The sequence below is a fragment of the Triticum urartu genome, chromosome 5A (assembly GCF_056163025.1).
Source record: "Triticum urartu cultivar PI428250 chromosome 5A, HENAU_Tu73, whole genome shotgun sequence".
Classification (NCBI taxonomy): domain Eukaryota; kingdom Viridiplantae; phylum Streptophyta; class Magnoliopsida; order Poales; family Poaceae; genus Triticum; species Triticum urartu.
The window spans coordinates 682,898,256-682,921,253 of record NC_141877.1 but is presented as its reverse complement, the minus strand read 5'-3'; the positions used below and the strand labels follow the sequence as shown (position 1 = coordinate 682,921,253).

Below are 22,998 nucleotides of genomic sequence, written 5' to 3'. Positions count from 1 at the left end.
TAGTTTCGGTGCTCGATCGGTTGGATCGTGAAGACGTACGACTACTTCCTCTACGTTGCGTAAACGCTTCCGCAGTCGGTCTGCGTGGGTACGTAGACTACACTCTCCCCTCTCATTGCTATACATCACATGATCTTGCGTGAGCGTAGGAAATTTTTTGAAATTACTACGAAACCCAACAGTGGCATCCGAGCCTAGGTTATTTATGTTGATGTTATATGCACGAGTAGAACACAAGTGAGTTGTGGGCGATATAAGTCATACTGCCTACCAGCATGTCATACTTTGGTTCGGCGGAATTGTTGGACGAGACGACCCGGACCAACATTACGCGTACGCTTACGCGAGACCGGTTCCCCCGACGTGCTTTGCACATAGGTGGCTTGCGGGCGACAGTCTCTCCAACTTTAGTTGAACCAAGTGTGGCTACGCCCGGTCCTTGCGAAGGTTAAAACGGAGTCTATTTGACAAACTATCGTTGTGGTTTTGATGCGTAGGTGAGATTGGTTCTTGCTTAAGCCCGTAGCAGCCACGTAAAACTTGCAACAACAAAGTAGAGGACGTCTAACTTGTTTTTGCAGGGCATGTTGTGATGTGATATGGTCAAGGCATGATGCTGAATTTTATTGTATGAGATGATCATGTTTTGTAACCGAGTTATCGGCAACTGGCAGGAGCCATATGGTTGTCGTTTTATTGTATGCAATGCAATCACGATGTAATGCTTTACTTTATCACTAAGCAGTAGCGATAGTCGTGGAAGCATAAGATTGGCGAGACGACAATGATGCTACGATGGAGATCAAGGTGTCACGCCGGTGACGATGGTGATCACGACGGTGCTTCGGAGATGGAGATCACAAGCACAAGATGATGATGGCCATATCATATCACTTATATTGATTGCATGTGATGTTTATCCTTTTATGCATCTTATCTTGCTTTGATTGACGGTAGCATTATAAGATGATCTCTCACTAAATTATCAAGAAGTGTTCTCCCTGAGTATGCACCGTTGCGAAAGTTCTTCGTGCTGAGACACCACGTGATGATCGGGTGTGATAGGTTCTACGTTCAAATACAACGGGTGCAAAACAGTTGCACACGCGGAATACTCAGGTTATACTTGACGAGCCAAGCATATACAGATATGGCCTCGGAACACGGAGACCGAAAGGTCGAGCGTGAATCATATAGTAGATATGATCAACATAACGATGTTCACCATTGAAAACTACTCCATCTCACGTGATGATCGGTTATGGTTTAGTTAATTTGGATCACGTAATCACTTAGAGGATTAGAAGGATGTCTATCTAAGTGGGAGTTCTTTAAGTAGATTAATTGAACTTAAATTTATCATGAACTTAGTCCTGATAGTATTTTGCAAATTATGTTGTAGATCAATAGCTCGCGTTGTTGTTTCCCTGTATTTATTTTGATATGTTCCTAGAGAAAATTGTGTTGAAAGATGTTAGTAGCAATGATGCGGATTGGATCCGTGATATGAGGTTTATCCTCATTGCTGCACAGAAGAATTATGTCCTTGATGCACCGCTAGGTGACGGACCTATTGCAGGAGCAGATGCAGACGTTATGAACGTTTGGCTAGCTCAATATGATGACTACTTGATAGTTTAGTGCACCATGCTTAATGGCTTAGAATTGGGACTTCAAAGACGTTTTGAACGTCATGGAGCATATGAGATGTTCCAGGAGTTGAAGTTAATATTTCAAGCAAATACCCGAGTTGAGAGATATGAAGTCTCCAACAAGTTCTATAGCTAGAAGATGGAGGAGAATCGCTCAACTAGTGAGCATGTGCTCAGATTGTCTGAGTACTACAATCGCTTGAATCAAGTGGGATTTAATCTTCCAGATAAGATAGTGATTGACAGAATTCTCTAGTCACCATCACCAAGTTAGTAGAAACTTCGTGATGAACTATGATATGCAAGGGATAACGGAAACGATTCCCAAGCTCTTCGTGATGCTGAAATCAACGAAGGTAGAAATCAAGAAAAACATCAAATGTTGATGGTTGACAAGACTACTAGTTGCAAGAAAAAGGGCAAAGGGAAGAAGGGGAACTTCAAGAAGAACGGCAAGCAAGTTGCTGCTCAAGTGAAGAAGCCCAAGTCTGATCCTAAGCCTGAGACTAAGTGCTTCTACTGCAAAGGGACTGGTCACTGGAAGCGGAACTACCCCAAGTGATTGGCGGATAAGAAGGATGGCAAAGTGAACATAAGTATATTTGATATACATGTTATTGATGTATACTTTACTAATGTTTATAGCAACCCCTCAGTATTTGATGCTAGTTCAGTTGCTAAGAGTAGTAACTCGAAACGGGAGTTGCAGAATAAACAGAGACTAGTTAAGGGTAAAGTGACGATGTGTGTTGGAAGTGGTTCCAAGATTGATATGATCATCATCGCACACTCCCTATACTTTCGGGATTAGTGTTGAACCTGAATAAGTGTTATTTGGTGTTTGCGTTAAGCATGAATATGATTTGATCATGTTTATTGTAATACGGTTATTCATTTAAGTAAGAGAATAAATTGTTGTTTTGTTTACATGAATAAAACCTTATATGGTTACACACCCAATGAAAATAGTTCGTTGGATCTCGATCGTAGTGATACACATAATCATAATGTTGAAGCCAAAAGATGCAGAGTTAATAATGAGAGTGCAACTTATTTGTGGCACTGCCGTTTAGGTCATATCGGTGTAAAGCACATGAAGAAACTCCATACTGATGGACTTTTGGAACCACTTGATTATGAATCACTTGGTACTTGCGAACCGTGCCTCTTGGGCAAGATGACTAAAACACCGTTCTCCGGTACTATGAAGAGAGCAACAGATTTGTTGGAAATCATACATACAGATGTATGTGGTCCGATGAATATTGAGGCTCGTGGCAGATATCGTTATTTTCTCACCTTCACAGATGATTTAAGCAGATATGGGTATATATACTTAATGAAACATAAGTCTGAAACATTTGAAAAGTTCAAGGAGTTTCAAAGTGAAGTTGAAAATCATCGTAACAAGAAAATAAAATTTCTACGATCTGATCGTGGAGGAGAATATTTGAGTTACGAGTTTGGTGTACATTTGAAAAATTGTGGAATAGTTTCGCATCTCACGCCACCCGGAACACCACAGCGTAATGGTGTGTCCGAACGTCGTAATCGTACTTTACTAGATATGGTGCAATCTATGATGTCTCTTACCAATCTACCACTATCGTTTTGGGGTTATGCATTAGAGACAGCTGCATTCACGTTAAATAGGGCACCATCTAAATCCGTTGAGACGACACCATATGAACTATGGTTTGGCAAGAAACCTAAGCTGTCGTTTCTTAAAGTTTGGGACTGCGATGCTTATGTGAAAAAGTTTCAATATGATAAGCTCGAACCCAAATCGGAGAAGTAAATCTTCATAGGATATCCAAAGGAAACTATTGGATACACCTTCTATCACAGATCCGAAGGCAAGACTTCTGTTGCTAAATTCGGAGTTTTTCTAGAGAAGGAGTTTCTCTCGAAAGAAGTGAGTGGGAGGAAAGTAGAGAACTTGATGAGGTAACTGTACCTGCTCCCTTATTGGAAAGTAGTTCATCACAGAAATCTGTTCCTGTGACTACTACACCAATTAGTGAGGAAGCTAATGATGATGATCATGTAACTTCAGATCAAGTTACTATCGAATCTCGTAGGTAAACCAGAGTGAGATCCGCACCAGAGTGGTACGGTAATCCTATTCTGGAGGTCATGTTACTTGACCATGACGAACTTGCGAACTATGAGGAAGCGATGATGAGCCCAGATTCCGCGAAATGGTTTGAGGCCATGAAATCTGAGATATGATCCATGTATGAGAACAAAGTATGGACTTTGATGGATTTGCCCGATGATCGGCAAGCCATAGAAAATAAATGGATCTTCAAGAGAAAGACGGACACTGATAGTAGTGTTACTATCTACAAAGCTAGAATTGTCGCAAAAAGGTTTTCGACAAGTTCAAGGTGTTGACTACGATGAGATTTTCTCACTCGTATCTATGCTTAAGTCTGTCCGAATCATGTTAGCAATTGCCGCATTTTATGAAATCTGGCAAATGGATAAACAAAACTGCATTCCTTAATGGATTTACTAAAGAAGAGTTGTATATGATACAACCAGAAGGTTTTGTCAATCCTAAAGGTGCTAACAAAATATGCAAGCTCCAGCGATCCATCTATGGACTGGTGCAAGCATCTCGGAGTTGGAATATACGCTTTGATAAGTTGATCAAAGCATATAGTTTTATACAGACCTGCGATGAAGCCTGTATTTACAAGAAAGTGAGTGGGAGCACTACAACATTTCTGATAAGTATATGTGAATGACATATTGTTGATCGGAAATAATGTAGAATTATTCTGCAAAGCATAAAGGAGTGTTTGAAAGGTATTTTTCAAAGAAATACCTCGGTAAAGCTGGTTACATATTGAGCATCAAGATCTATAGAGATAGATCAAGACGCTTGATAAGTTTTTTCAATGAGTACATACCTTGACAATATTTTGAAGTAGTTCAAAAATGGAACAGTCAAAGAAAGAGTTCTTGGCTGTGTTACAAGGTATGAAATTGAGTAAGACTCAAAGCCCGACCACGGCAGAAGATAGAAAGAGAATGAAAGTCATTCACTATGCCTTGGCCATAGGTTCTATAAAGTATGCCATGCTGTGTACCAGATCTATTGTATACCCTACACTGATTTTGGCAAGGGAAGTACAATAGTGATCTAGGAGTAGATCACTGGACAGCGGTCAAAATTATTCTTAGTGGAATAAGGATATGTTTCTCGATTATGGAGGTGACAAAAGGTTCGTCGTAAAGAGTTACATCGATGCAAGTTTTGACACTGATCTAGATAACTTTAAGTCTCAATCTGGATACATATTGAAAGTGGGAGCAATTAGCTAGAGTAGCTCAGTGCAGAGCATTATTGACATAGATATTTGCAAAATACATACGGATCTGAATATGGCAGACCCATTGACTAAACTTCTCTCACAAGCAAAACATGATCACACCTTAGTACTCTTTGGGTGTTAATCACATAGCGATGTGAACTAGATTACTGAATCTAGTAAACCCTTTGGGTGTTGGTCACATGGCGACGTGAACTATGGGTGTTAATCGCATGATGATGTGAACTATCGATGTTAATCACATGGTGATGTGATCTAGATTATTGACTCTAGTGCAAGTGGGAGACTGAAGGAAATATGCCCTAGAGGCAATAATAAAGTTATTATTTATTTCCTTATATCATGATAAATGTTTATTATTCATGCTAGAATTGTATTAACCGGAAACATAATACATGTGTGAATACATAGACAAACAGAGTGTCACTAGTATGCCTCTACTTGACTAGCTCGTTAATCAAAGATGGTTATGTTTCCTAACCATAGACAAAGAGTTGTTATTTGATTAACGAGGTCACATCATTAGTTGAATGATCTGATTGACATGACCCATTCCATTAGCTTAGCACCCGATCATTTAGTATGTTGCTATTGCTTTCTTCATGACTTATACATGTTCCTATGACTATGAGATTATGCAACTCCCGTTTGCCGGAGGAACACTTTGGGTGCTACCAAACGTCACAACGTAACTGGATGATTATAAAGGAGCATTACAGGTGTCTCCAAAGGTAGATGTTGGGTTGGCGTATTTCGAGATTAGGATTTGTCACTCCGATTGTCGGAGAGGTATCTCTGGGCCCTCTCGGTAATGCACATCACATAAGCCTTGCAAGCATTGCAACTAATGAGTTAGTTGCGAGATGATGTATTACGGAACGAGTAAAAAGACTTGCCGGTAACGAGATTGAACTAGGTATTGGATACCGACGATCGAATCTCGGACAAGTAACATACCGATGACAAAGGGAACAACGTATGTTGTTATGCGGTCTGACCGATAAAGATCTTCGTAGAATATGTAGGAGCCAATATGGGCATCCAGGTCCCGCTATTGGTTATTGACCGGAGACGTGTCTCGGTCATGTCTACATTGTTCTCGAACCCGTAGGGTCCGCACGCTTAAGGTTACGATGACAGATATATTATGAGTTTATGCATTTTGATGTACCGAAGGTTGTTCGGAGTCCCGGATGTGATCACGGACATGACGAGGAGTCTCAAAATGGTCGAGACATAAAGATTGATATATTGGAAGCCTATGTTTGGATATCGGAAGTGTTCCGGGTGAAATCGGGATTTTACCGGAGTACCGGGAAGGTTACCGGAACCCCCCGGGAGCTAAATGGGCCATGATGGGCCTTAGTGGAAAAGAGAAGAGGCAGCCCTACATGGGCTGCGCGCCTTCCCCTTCCCCTAGTCCTATTAGGACTAGGAGAGGTGGCCGGCCCCCTCCTTCTCTTTTCCCCCTCCGCGAATCCTATTCCAACTAGGATTGGGGGGGGGGGGAATCCTACTCCCAGAGGGAGTAGGACTCTCCTGGCGCACCCCTTGTGGCCGGCCAGCCTCCCCCCTTTGGTCCTTTATATACTGAGGTAGAGGCACCCTAGAACACACAAGTTGATCCACGTGATCTATTCCTTAGCCGTGTGCGGTGCCCCCAGCCACCATATTCCTCGATAATACTGTAGCGGAGTTTAGGCGTAGCCCTACTGCTGTAGTGCATCAAGATCTTCACCACGCCGTCGTGCTGACGGAACTCTTCCCCGACACTTTGCTGGATCGGAGTCCGGGGTTCGTCATCGATCTGAACGTGTGCTCGAACTCGGAGGTGCCGTAGTTTCGGTGCTCGATCGGTTGGATCGTGAAGACATACGACTACTTCCTCTACGTTGCGTCAACGCTTCCGCAGTCGGTCTGCGTGGGTACGTAGACTACACTCTCCCCTCTCGTTGCTATACATCACATGATCTTGCGTGAGCGTAGGAAATTTTTTGAAATTACTACGAAACCCAACACTATAAATAGTGGAGGGGTGGGAGGGCGGCCACACCCTTGAACCTGGTGCAGCCCCTCCCCTCCAATACCTCTCCTCCTCCGCGTGAGCTTGGCGAAGCCCTGCCGGAGAACTGCCACTCCATCACCACCACGCCGTCGTGCTGCTGTTGGACTCTCTTCCTCAACCTCTCCCTCCTCCTTAATTGCTGGATCAAGGCGTGGGAGACGTCTCCGTTCCGTACGTGTGTTGAACGCGGAGGTGCCGTCCATTCGGCGCTAGGATCATCGGTGATTTGGATCACGACGAGTACGACTCCATCAACCCCGTTCACTTGAACGCTTCCGCTTAGCGATCTACAAGGGTATGTAGATGCACTCTCCTTCCCCTCGTTGCTAGATTACTTCATAGATTGATATTGGTGATGCGTAGAAAATTTTAAATTTCTTCTACGATCCCCAACAGACGCCGCCGCCACCATGTTCTCCGTCTCACAGCTCCTCTCGCCGTCGTCTTCCCGTGCTAGATTCTTTTCGGTACCTATCTAACTCCACTGCAAATCTTCGATTTTCCTGCGACCCTTGACTACATCTTCTTCAACCTTGACTCCCTGCAACCCTCCCAACGACGTCGTCTCGCCGCCCTCGGCACCATCATCTGATGCTGGGGAGTGATACTGCCACCTCCATCTCCCCTTTCCCTGCCTCTAAACCTTACTGAGAAGAAACACATCTCTTCCCCTCTCCCACGGCATCCTCTCTTACCCTCCCGTGGCTCCTCTTCCTCCTCCCATGGCCACCAAATTCTACAAGGATTGTTTATTCATGTTGTTCTTTGTCACCATGTCGCCAACAAGGTCTTAGTCCATGATTTGTTCATCTCGCGCTAGAGATGGGAATGATGTTTCATCACGGATTGCACAAATAAGTGCCGCGTCTTGACTTAGATTGGTCTGGATTTGTGCAGATGGTGGAGGTGGAGGAGAAGTCTGAGCGAGGGCTCGAGGAAGTGGAGGAAGAGATGGTGGCTGCCACCGCTCCTTCGGCCAGGAAAACATGGGCACTCCGGTTCGTGCATGTCGACTCACTCACGGGGTCGGTGAGTCACTATTGCCCAAGATCAAGCGGTGGATGGTGCTCACGAGTAAAAGCAGTCACGTTCATCATCTTCAGGGCTAAGATCAACGTGCTCCTGCCCTTTAGGCCCTTTGCCATAACGCTCCACTACCTCTCCAGAAACCACGATAATCACACTTATAAATTAATTCTCAGTATTCATCAGAATAGTAAAGTATTACTTGCCCTTTTATGTTTAATTATTTTTCCTATTTAGTGTTACTTTTGTATCTTTCATAGCACAAGCATCCGTTTCCTCTTATGCATTCTATGTCACGTTTAGTCACAGGAGCAAGACTGACATGTAGTGCCTTCTATATCCTCAATTTTCTATCTTCAAATGGATCATATTAAGCAGATGTACTCAAACATGTAATTATGTTTTTCCAGCAATTGTGCTTTATGCTAACATAATTTGAAACGAATCCCTGTGTTCCAGGGGGACAAATTTGAGCTCCATATTACTTGGTCTGCTGCTTCTTCTGGGTTGTTTTCTACCTTCCAGTAGATTTTGTGAAGCTCCAATGGCTAACAAACAGGTTAGTGCTCGTGCACTATTATGCCTCAAGTTAATTATCTTGCGACGCAATTTCATATTTTATGGTCTGATTGCTCTAGGTGGAACTGACCGCTCTACTGCAGTGTGATTGCTCTAGATGGAACTGACTGCTCTATTGCACGACATTGCTAGGTCGTCTGTCCGTTCTTGATTTCGATTGTGGACGTGATATTTTGATATTTTCCATGAACTAGAGAATGGAGCGAAAACAATTGGTCTACTAATGAACTTGACAGTTGGTATTTTTTATGGCAGATGCATTGAATTTCATTGTCAGGAGTCTGCCTTTTGGTATGTCCTTGTGGTGTGTTGCCTCTCCATTAAATTCTCATGTTCGCGGATTCTGGAGTGTAGTTATATTATGTCATGACTTTTTAGATGAAAATAGAATGGAGTGGTACGTCCATCACTTGGGATCATGTAATTATATTATTTGATATTTAGTATAGAGTTCTGAACTATCTTGGTTGGGCTTGGTTTCAGGCAAAAAAAAAATACTTCTGTGAAGTTGTAGTCACAACTATAATTATCCAAGGAGGAAGTGTTGTAAAAGGAGATGTCCTGCACTACTGCTGCTTGGTACCAGACGTGAACGACTACATTAGGAGTTTGCTGCATGGTTGGAGGTCAGCTCAGCTTTTCTATCTGCTTAACTTTTGCAGATATAAAATATTATGTAGTCTTGAAGCTGAAATTTAGTTGATTGAAAGTAAAAAGATTGAGAGTAAGAGACTTTTTTGCACTCAGGGGACGAACACGGTAACATGTCTTCTCACTCCAATATTTGAGGATGAATTTGATAAAATTAGGCACTGCAAGTTTTTTTCAAATTATTGGCAAAATACACCCATGGACAATTTTAAAGAAAACAAAAGTGCGTAATTTTCCTCTTGTATAGGGCATTTGAGGTTCTGTTTAGTGCATAATTTGGTGAATATTTTGCAGCAAACACTCAATTATTTGCTTTGCCATGAAATTTCCTACATATGACCGTCTTGTTCTATCCAGGTGCCATAATTTTAGGTTTGACATCTAATTAGTTAACTTCACATTTGAATGGCATGCATAGCATTTTGAGATTGGAGTGACGGCATCGGTCGCTACTATTTTAGTGATTTAAAACATCTTATATTAGTTTACAGAGGTAGTATTTGGGTTGTCATTGACATCACTCATTGACTGGCGATGTTGCATGTCAGAGGGGTCTACTCATACGTGCAGTTTTCCATCGTCTTTGGTGATTCTTTTCTTTATTTCCCACCATGCACGTTTAGTATATTCATGGGTTCACCCTTCTTTCTAATATTTTAGTTTACTAAAATCATAACAATTGATGTCAAAACCTTATATTCGATGCTATTGTAGATCTGTACCAATACCCTGTTTGCAGACTTTTACTTAACATGTATTAGAAGAAATCATACGCCAACTTACAACCCAATTAAAAAAAGATATTGAAAAACGAATAAAACGTAAGCCAAAAAGATGACCAATACATTGTACTATTTGGATCATGCTTCTTACATATATGTTTGATTAAATTATCTATACAATTCTACAATTGTCCACATTATTTTCCTTAGCTTAAAATGCCACTGCCTTCCATACATAACTACCTGTTACAACAACAATTATAAGGTGAACCATGTTTGCCGCGACTTGCACATTTTTAATGTTCAATGGACTAAGACCAGAGTTTTACCGTTTGTACACATTCTATTTGCATTACATTTGTCTGTAAAATAATATTGACAACTTCATCATTGTATTCTACAGGAAGGTAGTTGATTTCACTAGAGATAATAAACCATTTGGATTCCAATACCATACCATGTTGATTTACACCTAATGTGCTTTCTCTCCTATTTATGTTTTGGTTTCAGTGGTTCTAAGGCTCACACATAATAATTGAGAAAAGTAGCAGTGTTTTTTTTGGCTATTTGCTATCGATGGCATGTTGCAGTTTACCATGGACCATGCTAAACGTGCATCTATCCAAGGAATACTGTACCTTATGGGATTTCTCATATATTTGTAGATTTATTGTATTTTCTTTGAGTTGGATTGTATATTTGTTGTTGTGTTGTCAGCAGAGACAATGCATGATTTCGGTAACTGATTTATAGATGCAGTCTCATAAGCACAATTACTGGTGCTTTATTTTCTAATCTTCAGTTTTATTTTGTCGTTTAATACCATACAGCTTGGTTTTGTTACTAACTTTAATCAAATCATATATGTACATCAATTATTATTATTTTAGTGACAAAATAGACGGGCGCAGCAATGCGCGCCATCATGATCTAGTAATGCTAAATGACTATACACAAATTAAATAGTATGATGTCATTATTAGATACTATTAAATTCTAGCCCGCGCATCGAGCGGGCCACTTTGCTAGTACAAGTAGGGTTGGGCATATTATCCGATGACCGAACTCCCGAACCGAAAAAACCGGGACCGAAGCCGAATAGACCAAAACCGATAATTATGGTCATAAGTTCGGTCCTTAACTCTGGAAAACCGAATTAACTTTGGTAATTTCGGGTTTAGACATCAGATACCCGAACTGACCGGAAATACCCGAACATGGGCCAACGTGTGGAAAATCGCAGCCCATTATCTAACTAGGCCGTAGTCCAAACTCTTCTTTCTACAGCCGCACGTATACAACCTCATCTCCACGAGCCCACGACCCTGCCTCTATCGCTCCCCCGTCATATTTCCCCACTCCACCCCTTCGGCCATAGCCCTAGCCACCACAGCTCCTAGTACCTAACGGCGATGGTCCGGCAGCCAGGAACCTGCTCCGTCTCCCTCCCCTCCTTTCCAGCGATCTCCGCTAGATCTAACCGACCTTGCTCCCTACGGGGCCACCCCAGCAGGCAACCAGGGAATAGCAACGGAGCTCCTTGTAGCCAGCGACCATACCCCGCAACGGCTCTCTCTCTCTCCCTCCCTCCCTCTTTCTTGGCTATAGATCGGCCCTACTCGGTCTTAACCGGTGACCGAACCGGTTTTTCAATGGACTGAATTCTCGGTTATTGTTATTACTAAACACCGATCGGTCAGCATATTAAGAAACCGAAATATTTTAAAACCCGAGAAACCGAACCGATCGGCCCGGTTAAACCGAACGCCAAGGCCTAAGTACAAGGTACTATAGCTGAACAAAATGTTTTTTCATTAGTAATGGCATTGGTGGGTAATTATTCCACTTAAATATATCTGATGGCTCTAAAATCTTTGTCTATTATATAAATGGTCTGACATTTCTATTTTTTGTGATAATTTCTAGATTATTTCTCTTTTTTCCGGCAAGTCTGTATATTAATTTTAATATATAATAGACTTAAAAATATCTAATGGCTCTAAAATCTTGGTCTATTATATAAGCCGTCAGATGTTTCTATTTTTTGTGATAATTCTAGATAATTTCTCTTTTTTCTGGTGTGTCTGTATATTACTTTTAATATATAATAGATATGGTCAAGTGTTATACTCATGTGAGAAGTTTCGCCAAGAAATGATTCATGTGGTATTCCAGATAATAAAAACAAAATCAATACTATATAAAAGTTTTTTTTGTGGGCAAATACTGTATACAAGTTACTATTCAAGTTTCTTTATAGTTGCAAAATTTGTTTCTCCCATGCGGCCATGAAAGTCATTTTTTCATGAAAAATTACGCAAGAGTATAACACCGGACCATGTTTGTTACACTAAACAGTATTGGAAATATTTTATACCTTTCTGTTTAATAAAATTAGATGCTTAGTCGGGTGCGGCTGGACCCATGTCCCAAAGATTCACACCGCCTAGTCTTATCACAGAGAGAGGTTTGCCTTTCATTGATTCGAAGTTGGAGACGTTGGGCCAGATGCGGTTTCTTAAGATATTAAGCTTGTGAAAAGAGTGATGCAAATAGTGTTGCACATGGGTTTGCTAGTTTTTTATATATTTTTTTTATTTTTTTACGAAAAATTTCAATATATTCATATTCAATCATGGTAGTACAATGAACACTGAAAATAATAAAAATTACATCCAGATCCGTAGACCACCTAGTGACGACTACAAACACTGAAGCGATCCGAAGGCGCGCTGCCGTCATCGCCCCTCCCTCGCTGGAGCCGAACAAATCTTGTTGTGGTAGACAATCGTGAAGTCGTCGTGCTAAGGCCTCCTAGGACCAGCGGACCAGAGCAACAACCGTCACCGTTGAAGAGTAGCATAGAACGGAAGTATCCAACCCGGCCCAAAGACGCACGAACGTAGATGAACTGCGACAACATCCGAGCAAATTCACCAATGATAGATTCATCGGAGATACACCTCCACACGTCCATCGATGATGCTAGACGCACCACCGGAATAGGAGAATAGGCGAGGAGAGGGTTATGGGTGTGTTGTTTAACGACTTATATCAAATGATTGTGAAACTATTATTTGAATTTTAGTGTGTGGGTTGGAAAAAGCATAATAAATCGAAACATCTTTTTCCATGACAATCTTCTACTGGCTCTCCATATGAAAATATAAGATGTTTTTGCAGTTTAAATTAAATTGCAAAAACATCTTATATTTTGATACAGAGGTAGTAGTTAAGTAGTCGGGGAGCCAATTAATGATATGCATAACATCAATTAATTACAAACTATTTAATTAGACGGCAGCTTTGTTATAGTTACCTATCGCAATCGGCCAATAGTTACTAAGATAACCACATGCCAACTTATAACAGAAGGGTATTAAGATGACAGTTTGCAGGGGCGGAGATAGGCCTATGGCAAGTGGGGCTATAGCCTAGGGCTAGTAATGATGGCCCTTGTAATTGTTTCTTGGTCCAACAGGCCTAATCCTCAAGCTCCGTCTCTGGCACTTTGTGGTAACTATATATTCTCCTTTTTTTTTTAGGGTAACTATATATTCTCCTTGGTTGTTGGGAAAGAACGTTTGTCATGTATCCCACCAGCGCGACACAGTTTGTGCGGTATATATATGATCTCACCAGTGGCCGATGCATGATATCAGCACAACATCAGCTGAAAGCCTGTGCGGGTCGGTGTCGCGCGATGATAGCTCGCTACAAGTAGTTAGTCGTTACTGCCACCCTCATCCTATATGTGCTAGCTGCACGAGTGGAGCTGATGTATTGCTACGACAAGCTAGCTAGCGCATGCATCTATCTATTCAGCATGCCCAAGAAGCAGAGCCTCTGGCAGAGGCTCTTCTCCGCCGCCCTCGGAACTCGGCCTCCGATCTCCCGCCGAGACACCGCCACCGCCACCGCCGTGACCGAATCCGAATCGACACCGCACCCTACCACGCTGCACCACCACGGCAGGTCCTCCCATCCTTCCATGGCAGATAAGCTCGCCGCCGGGCAGACCCTCGTCCTCGACGTGGACGCCGGGCTCCTCCTCCCGTCGTCGGCCTCCCCCTTCCCCCACTTCATGCTCGTGGCGCTGGAGGCCGGAGGGTACCTACGAGGACTCGTACTTCTCCTTCTCTACCCAATCATGTTCTGCATGGGCGGCGACAGCGACGCCGCCGTGAGGATGATGGCCATGGCGGCCTTCTGCGGGTTGCGCGCGGTCCCGTTCCTCGCTGGCCGCGCCGTGCTGCCCAAGTGGCTCATGGACGACGTGGCCGCCGAAGGCTTTGAGACGATGAGGGTGAGTGGTGCCGCCGGCGGGCGGAGGGTGTGCGTGGCGAGAAAGTTGCCGAGGCTGATGGTAGAGGGGTTCCTGAGGGAGTACCTCGGCGCGGAGGCGGTCGTCGGGAAGGAGATGAAGGTGCTCTGGGGGTTCTACACAGGTCTAATGGAGGAGCAAGACAAGGTGATGTTGGAGGAGGTGGAGAAGATCATGCTGGAGGGTAATGATGCCGTGGGATTCTCTGGGTCGCTCGAGTTTCTCCAGCATCCCCTCGCGCGCTGTTGCAAGGTACGTGACATAACTCCACAGCTAGCTAGCTTCTTGTTTTATTTGCTACTCGCGTAAGTCAATTTTTGGAGAATGCAGCCTGAGGCGAAGAGTCCTTTTATAGTGCATCCGGACGATATAGACCGTCCGTCGGAGCGGATTCCACGGTTCAAATCTAATGCAATAAGCAGCCATAGGAGATGTACTTTTTCTCAAAAAGGGAAAGACCCCGTCCTGCCGTAGGAGATGCATGGAGACGAGTTGGGGTGAGAAGCTAGAGGATGAAGAAGGGAGAACAAACAAGAAGAGGGCAAGAAAAAAGGCACGAGAAAGAACCTAGCCATCAGATTTTAATGCACTGTCTGGAAAATTTAATTAAGGTCAATTTTTAAGGCAACGGCCATAATAATGCACGTGCACGCAGAGCTTGATACTCCCTTTGGCGCACACACATTACAAAAGTTAATTTTAGCAACAAAAAAATCAATATACTCGCTCTAGTCATTATTATAAGGTGTTTTCGATATTCTAATATGGACTGTATATGGATCGACTGGCCCTGCAAAAAATAGACTACATAGATTGAAATGAACGAAGAACTTTTCATTTTGTTTTATGAGAAAGCAATTTTTCAGTCGGCAGGAATTCTGCAACAGATCCGCAGAATCTCATGGCCGTCCGAACTGTCATCCCGCGATCCACGCACTCGCCTTTTACCAGGTGATTTGGACCGCACCTTTTTACCAAGTGGGGAGAAAAAGAATGGCGCGGTAAGGAGGATCGAAGCCACGACCTCTTGGAATAAGAGAATGTGGTGCATCAAGCTAGCCAACTCACCCAAAATTAGTTGTTATTAATAGTATCCAGATCTTTCTTATATGCTTAGCTAGGTATTTTTTTACCACATTGAATGTGACGTGAGAAAAATGTTTTTTTGTTCAACCAAATTTTCTTTCCCTTGTTTGAACATTTTCTTTCCCTTTTTCTATTTAGAAGACATTGAATTTTTTTTCTAGATTGAAAGTCTCGTTGTGACAGTTGGAGTAACCATTTTTAATGTCCCGGTAATTTTCTCGGTAAACATCATGATAACTTAATGTACTACAGACATGATAACTTGCATAGCACAAGTGTGGTAATTTTTACCTGAAAAAAAGTCATCAGAACATTGTTTGACACGAAAAATAATAACAAACAACGATGGTTATCGTGTTATTATCTCTCTACGCGCTAGAGGAAATAAAAAATTACGGGTGTGCCAGTGTACTAAATACACAAATAAACAGAGGAAAACATGCACTTTATTAATCTCTCACTGGAGAAACAAAATTACAAGATCCCTTTACATATGCGCTCCGTGGCCTACTAGCGCGGCCTGCCTGACTGTGGCGATTGCGGTCTCCTGGTTCCCGGGGCCTCGGAAGGCTCCCGGTTAATTACTCCCGCGGGTTGCTTCGCGAGAGACCTCCGATTAAGCTGTGTGGTCGTCTTCGTTGTCTTCGCTTCTCGTCCTCCATGCATGATGATGGTGATGTGTGTGTGGGCAGCGGCAGAGCCCGTGTCCTCGTCGGTACACGCGCCGCAAGTGGCGTGGCCTTAGCGGTGGCCGCGCCTGCCCTGGCCGTCGTGCCTCGTCGGTCTTGGCGGCGTTGGAGTAGTTGGTGTTGGGGTAGCATGGGTCGCGGTCGGCTCAGACTTCTTGATGACCTGTTGCTTCATCGGGGTGTTCAAGGGGCTACGCCTTGCGGGAGTAACGGTTTGGGGAGACCGGCATCAGTGTAAAATAAAGTGATACACGCTCATATTGGCATGACCGGGGTGGTAGGCGCCTCATCTTGGCTAGACACCAAGTATTTGGCGGTCTGCCAAGGCAAAGGCACCGCCTCACAGGGCCGTGGAAAGTGGTGTCGCAAAGGCCGCATCGCCTTGGGCTGGTACTACGCCAAAGGGTCATCTGTACGCCGGCGATGCCATGGACCTATACGCCAAGGACCTGTCCGCCATGGTGGGTGCGCCTCTCGAAGGAGGGACCGGTCTTGTACTGCGTCGCTGCAAACTCCGGCTCGGTAAAGGATCTGTACACCATAATGGGTGCACCTCTCGAAGGAGGGCAATGTCTTGGGCTACGTCGCCGCGGGCTCCGGTTCCGCCATGGCATCTCCTCCGGAAAGCAAGACACCAGACATGTGCATCGCGATCGGAACACCACGAACCTGTGCACCGGAGAGACCCGTTCGCTGTGACCTGTGCATCGTGACTTGTTCGCCAGGACTTGTGCCTTGTGACCTGTTCGCCGGGGACATATAGAGCACCATGGTAGAGCACTGGGGCTGGCGATTGGGCAGCGTCGGTGGCGAGCTCCGTTGCTCCAGAGTCATCTCTAACCAAGAAAATGGGTATTCAGAACTGATGCGCGGACGTTCAAGTATATGTACGAGTCGACGAGACGTCAATGGGAACTGCTCCGGACCTCTACAACTGCAAGGTTAGCTAGCTACATGATCAAATACGTAGAGTGGTGTGGCTCATACTATGCATGTAATCATAGGTATATGCTAGTTGGTACGTGGGCAAACTCAACATGCATGCATGCACCGGCTAGCACGTAAATACTTAGCAATTCACCCATACAAAGATGACCACCCATGAAATAATGTGTGCAACGTAAAAAAAAATGTGTGCACGTACAAAATTAGAAAAAAAAAAAGGTGCACACCTCCCTTGATCAAACTTGCATCCACGTAACCTGCATTAACACTCAAAAGAAGAAAACTCCCAATAGTTAATTTAGATTGGTCACATACTAAAAAAAATCATGGATCCATGACATTTTTTATTACTATTGAAAGCATTTAACTTCTCTCATGTGGTGCAAATTCACATCGAACAAACATATCAACATGAGCACAAGCTTGACATGTTCTGTGTGAGCATGGTAATTTACGCATCAACACCTGAAAAATTACATCCAAACACCGTGGTAACTTTAGTGGGGGCGGGGGTTGTAGTTATACACCTCCGATAACTTATATGGGAATAGTATGATAATTTATGCATCATAGTCCTGATAACTTATGTGCAACATGTTGATAACTTTTGACACAGGAAAATAAAGTTGAAGAAATATGTCCCCGATCATTTTTGAGTGAATTACATAGTAAATTACGCAACCGCAGACCCGATGATAACTTGCGTACAAACGCAGTGATAATTTTGATCCCGATAACTCATGTGTAAATAACATGGTAATATATGCACAACTGCGTTGATAGCTTACTTAGTTCAGGTGTGATAACTTTTGACCGGGAGGGCGGACTTGTTGAAAAACACACTTCAGTGACTTGTGTTGAATATCATGGTAACATACACACAACAGAGTTGATAACTTAGTTAGCCCAGGCGTTGTCGAAACATACCAACATGAGATCTAGTTTTGGATGTCTCATCGCAATAAATCTTTTTATGTTAAAATGATTTTTTATCAGAATGACGGTTTGAGTTACAAAACATTTTCACTTTTTTTGAATTTCGGATGGAATCTTTCTTGTGATTAGCACTTTTCGTCCTTTAGGGCATGCGTGAATGTGCATATGGGGAGAAGGTCGAAGGAACTATTTTTTATGCCTCGATAATTTCTGTGTAAACAACATGATAAATTATGCTCAATTGGCATGATAACTTGCGTAGCATATGCGTGGTAACTTTTTACCTGAGAAAAAAGTCATTGAAATATACCAACATGGGATCTAATTTTAAAGATCTCGTTGCGACGAATCTTTTATGTGAAAACAACTTGTCGATCAGAGCGACAATTTGAACTACAAAACATTTTGATATTTTAAAATAGGGAGAATTTAAGATGACACCAGCATTTTATCATCTAGTGCATGCATGCATGTGCACGTGGGGAAAAGGATGAGAGGCCATTTTTAATGTCCGGTAATTTTTATGAAAACAACTTGATAACTTAAGTGACGCAGATGTGATACGTAGTACATGCCTAGTAACTTTCAACTAAAAAAAGGTCATTGAAACATGTCTAATGGGATCTAGTTTCGCAGGTCTCATCACGACGAATATTTTATGTGAAAACAGTTTTTCAATCCGACAGACGGTTTGAGTTACAAAACATTTTCAAATTTCAGTTTTGAAAAGAATCTGCTGACATCATCACTTTTATTTTTTCTGCATGAATGTAATTATGAGCTTCTAATTAAGTAAACTGGACACTGCACATAGCAAAGGAGACAACACCGAAGCTAGTAGTATCTGCATGTGTGCATGCATGCGTTCAGATATGTTGCTTACATTCAGTATGATAGAAAGTTAGCACAGTCCTTTGTTTTATGGCCGTACTCTTTTTTTTCTCGGAAATAGGAATTTTCTATGTATGTCAAACTTTTTTGTAACACATCTACTTTTCTCTGTCGGTACGTGTAGAATGTCTACCTCGTGACACGAGACGACAGAGCCACATGGCAGGCGCTGCCGAGGAGCATGTACCCCAAGGCCATGGTGTTCCACGACGGCCGCCTCGCATTCCGGCCGACGGCCGGCAGCACACTCGCCATGTTCATGTGGTTGCCATTTGGTGTTGCCCTTGGAGCCGCCCGCCTCACCGTCGCACTCACCGTGCCATATCGATATTCCACACCGATCCTGGCATCCACCGGCATGTCATGGCGCCTAAAGGCCGGCGAGCGGCCGACACAGCTGGGCGCCGACGGTGAGCGAGGACGTCCGCGCGGGCAGCTGTATGTGTGCAACCACCGCACGCTCATCGACCCGGTGTACATATCGGTGGCGCTGGACCGACCGGTGCGGGCCGTGTCGTATAACCTCAGCCGCTTCTCGGATCTCCTCTCGCCGATCGGCCGCACCGTGCGGCTGGCACGAGACCGCGACGTTGACGCGGGCATCATGGGCCGCCTCCTGGACAGCGGCGATCTCCTCGTCGTCTCCCCCGAGGGCACCACCTGCCGGGAGCCGTACCTGCTCCGGTTCAGTCCGCTATTCGCGGAGCTGAGCGACGACGTGGTACCCGTGGGCCTCGCCACCGAGACGGGCATGTTCTACGCGACCACTGCGGGGGGACTCAAATTCCTGGACTCGCTCTACTACATGGTGAATCCGAGGATGTGCTACACGGTGCAGTTTCTGGAGCGGGTGAGCACGTCGGCGGTCAGGGAGAGGAAGGTGCCGAGCACCGACATGGCCAACCTCGTGCAGAGGAAGATGGGGGATGCGCTCGGATACGGCTGCACCATGTTCAACAGGAAGGACAAATACCTCATGCTTGCGGGCAACGACGGCAAGTGCTCCATTGCTCCTGCAGTGAGGAGCTAGCTAAGAACAACCGATCGATGATGAGTCGATCATATCAGTTCAAGTTCAGGATGGGTCATAGACGACACCTCCTCACCTCATAGCTGCAAAATGGAGCTCGTTGTATCTGTTTTCAAATGGTCTAAACAAAAAAGTTTGCCATGGTTAAAGTAATACTAGATTTGAATGGTCGGCCTTGACCATGGTTAAAGTAATATTCCCTCCGTCCCAAAATAAGTGTCTCAATTTTATATTAACTTTAGCAGAAAATTGTAGTAAGGTTGAGACACTTATTTTGAGATGGAGGGAGTAGATTTGAATGGTCTAAAGAAAAAGGATTGCCATGGTTACGGCAATAAATTTCCATGTCGAAAATACACCATTGCCATGGTCCAAAGAATGACATGGTTCAAAAAGAAATCTGCCATGGTGCAAATAATAAAATTGTCATGGTCCAAACAAAAAGAATGTCATTGTTGAAAAGTAAATCTGTGATACATCTCCAATGTATCTATAATTTATAAAGTATTCATATTATATTTATTCTCCTTCCTATCTGGCGTCTAAATATACTCGGCTGCCACGGCACGGAGTAAAAGTTCTGCCTCTCTCGTGCCTCCCCTCCCCCACCGCCTCCTCGTCAGTGGACCTCCCGACGACCGTCCGCCGGCCCCGCCACTACCTTGTCGCCTCCCTTGGCCCTCGCCGCCCATCTGCTCGTCTTCGAGCCCGTTCGCCGCTCATCGCCGTCGCCGGAATCAAGGTGAAACACCGTCGCCGTAATCGATTCGTTGAATTGCTCTCAAATCTTCTTCCTCTTTTGTGGCCGCCGCATCTAACCTTTCTTGTGCACCGTTGCAGATCATTCACATGCGTCGCCACCCGCTGGTTTGGCCTAAACGTCGCTGGCAGGCCGGTGCACCACCACTGCCTTGCAAGTGTTCGACGGTTTGCCTAGGAGAGTTTTTTTCATTTCGTTTTGTTTTTTACAATCGAATTCAACTGAGCCGTTTGAATTGAAGATGAAGAGGTTGAGAGAGATGGTCTTCGAGGACTTGTCGTCATCCAAAGAGGAAGAAGACGACAAAGACTTTGAAACCATTCTTAACATGATTTTCAATGATGATATTCGACACCCGAGGAGAGAATCGCAGTTTAACCGCATACAACTTAACTGTGATAGAGAGGAGGGCCATGCCAAGATCATGAGAGACTACTTTGATCCAAATCCAACCTATCCGGAGAAGTACTTTCACCGGCCCTTTTGGATGCTCACACATGTTTTCTCTGACCGTTGCAAATGCCATTGAGAGGTATGATGAATGGTTCAAACTTCGAAGAAATGCATCCGGAGAGATAAGTGCAAGCTCTCTGATGATGTGCATTGCAGTTGTTCTAGTTTTGGCATGTGGGTGTTCGGCCAATGCAATTGACAACTATGTCCGCATTGGTGAAGACACAATCTTAGAGTCCATTTGAAGGTTCACTAAAGCAGTGACCGATGTTTTTGGACCGGAGTACTTGAGGGCATCCAACGAGGAAGACACTCAGAGGCTAATGGGAGAGAATGAAGCAAGAGGATGTCCATGGATGCTTGGGTCACTTGACTGTATGCACCGGATCTAGAAGAATTGTCCTGCAGAGTGGAAAGGTCAGTACAAAGGCCACTGCAACAATCCAACGATCATTCTTGAGGGAGTTGCAACTCGGGATCTTTGGATATGGCATTCATTCTTTTGTTTGCCTGGCTCTCACAATGGCTTGAATGTGATGTCTAGATCACCACTGTTTGCTAGTCTTATTACAAGAGGTGCTTCTGCTTGCAACTATTCAGTCAATGGGCACAACCACTCGATGGGTTACTATCTTGTGGATGGCATCTATCCCCCATGGGCCACATTAGTTAAACCAATTCCGCGTTCAGAAGGTAACAAAATATTCATTTTGCTCAATGTCAAGAAGCGGCTAGGAAAGATGTGGACAGAGCCCTCGGTGTGCTTCAGAAGAGCTTTGCAATTGTTCCTGCCCCTGCCGAGTACTGGAGCTCCAAGGTTCTATGGCAAATCATGACTTGTTGCATCATATTGCAAACATGGTAATTAAAGATAAGACACGTATGCAGCATGAGAACTTTCAGTACATCACCAACGGACTCCTGTTGAGCTAGAATCGATCCAAATAGGATCCAGGCATTCCTTGAAGGGCATCACAGGATCGTGAACCGACAAGTTCATAATCAGTTCCAAGAAGATCTTATTGAGCATCACTGGCGACTTCACAACACTTCATAGTTTTGCGTTTACATGTCATTTGCTACATTTAAACCATTCAATGTGTTTAAATTTGAATTATGCGGTATGCAAACTTTGAATTCGGTTTGTAAACTATATTCGTGATTTGCTTGAACCTTCATATTTATATTTAGTTTCTAATGTGTGCTAATATGTAGTTGCAATGTATTTAGGGGATTGGCTAGGTCCGACCAAAAGTTAGTGGAGTAAATATAATCCACTAAGCTTTACTCGGCCAAATCCTCCTATGTTTTACACAGGATCAGTTAGAGTTGGCCTAACAGTGCATGATGGGTCGCGCATCAAACCCATCAAGCGAACGTTCGCACTCGAGTGATGTCCTAATTAAGAGAGACTAGGTAAGTTCGAAAGTCCAAAGGCAAAAAAGATAATAAGAAAGATATTGTGACGGCCATTCACCAGGTAGCTGATCTGAGGTGGCCATCCTTCAACCTTGTCAACTCATTTAATTCTGTTCTGCTTCCTAAGTGAGATGATGCTGAGGGCGTGGAGCATTTTAGGCTGATTAGCCTTGTCCATAGTTTTACTTGCATCTTCTCAAAGATGCTTCCTCGAGTGTGGTGACCTTCCTAAATGGCATCATCTTCGTCAGTCAGAGCGCCTTCATTAAACGACGTTGTATCCATGACAACTTCTTGCACATTAGAAATTTTCTCACCGACGTGCACCGGAAGAAGTGCCCCAAATTATTCATTAAGCTCGACATCTTTAAGGCATTTGACTCGGTTAGCTGCCCTATCTGTTAGAGGTGCTCTCAGCCCTCAGTTTTG

General features: G+C 43.8%; 1 protein-coding gene across 1 annotated transcript; it reads left to right on the top strand.

The window, feature by feature from the left end:
* Positions 1-13,853: 13,853 nt before the first annotated feature.
* LOC125507666 (putative glycerol-3-phosphate acyltransferase 3) lies at positions 13,854-20,103 on the top strand. Its single transcript, XM_048672169.2, has 2 exons — positions 13,854-14,612; positions 19,032-20,103. The coding sequence occupies exons 1-2, from the start codon at positions 13,863-13,865 to the stop codon at positions 19,935-19,937; spliced, it is 1,656 nt and encodes a 551-aa protein (XP_048528126.2). The 5' UTR covers positions 13,854-13,862; the 3' UTR covers positions 19,938-20,103.
* Positions 20,104-22,998: the final 2,895 nt, after the last annotated feature.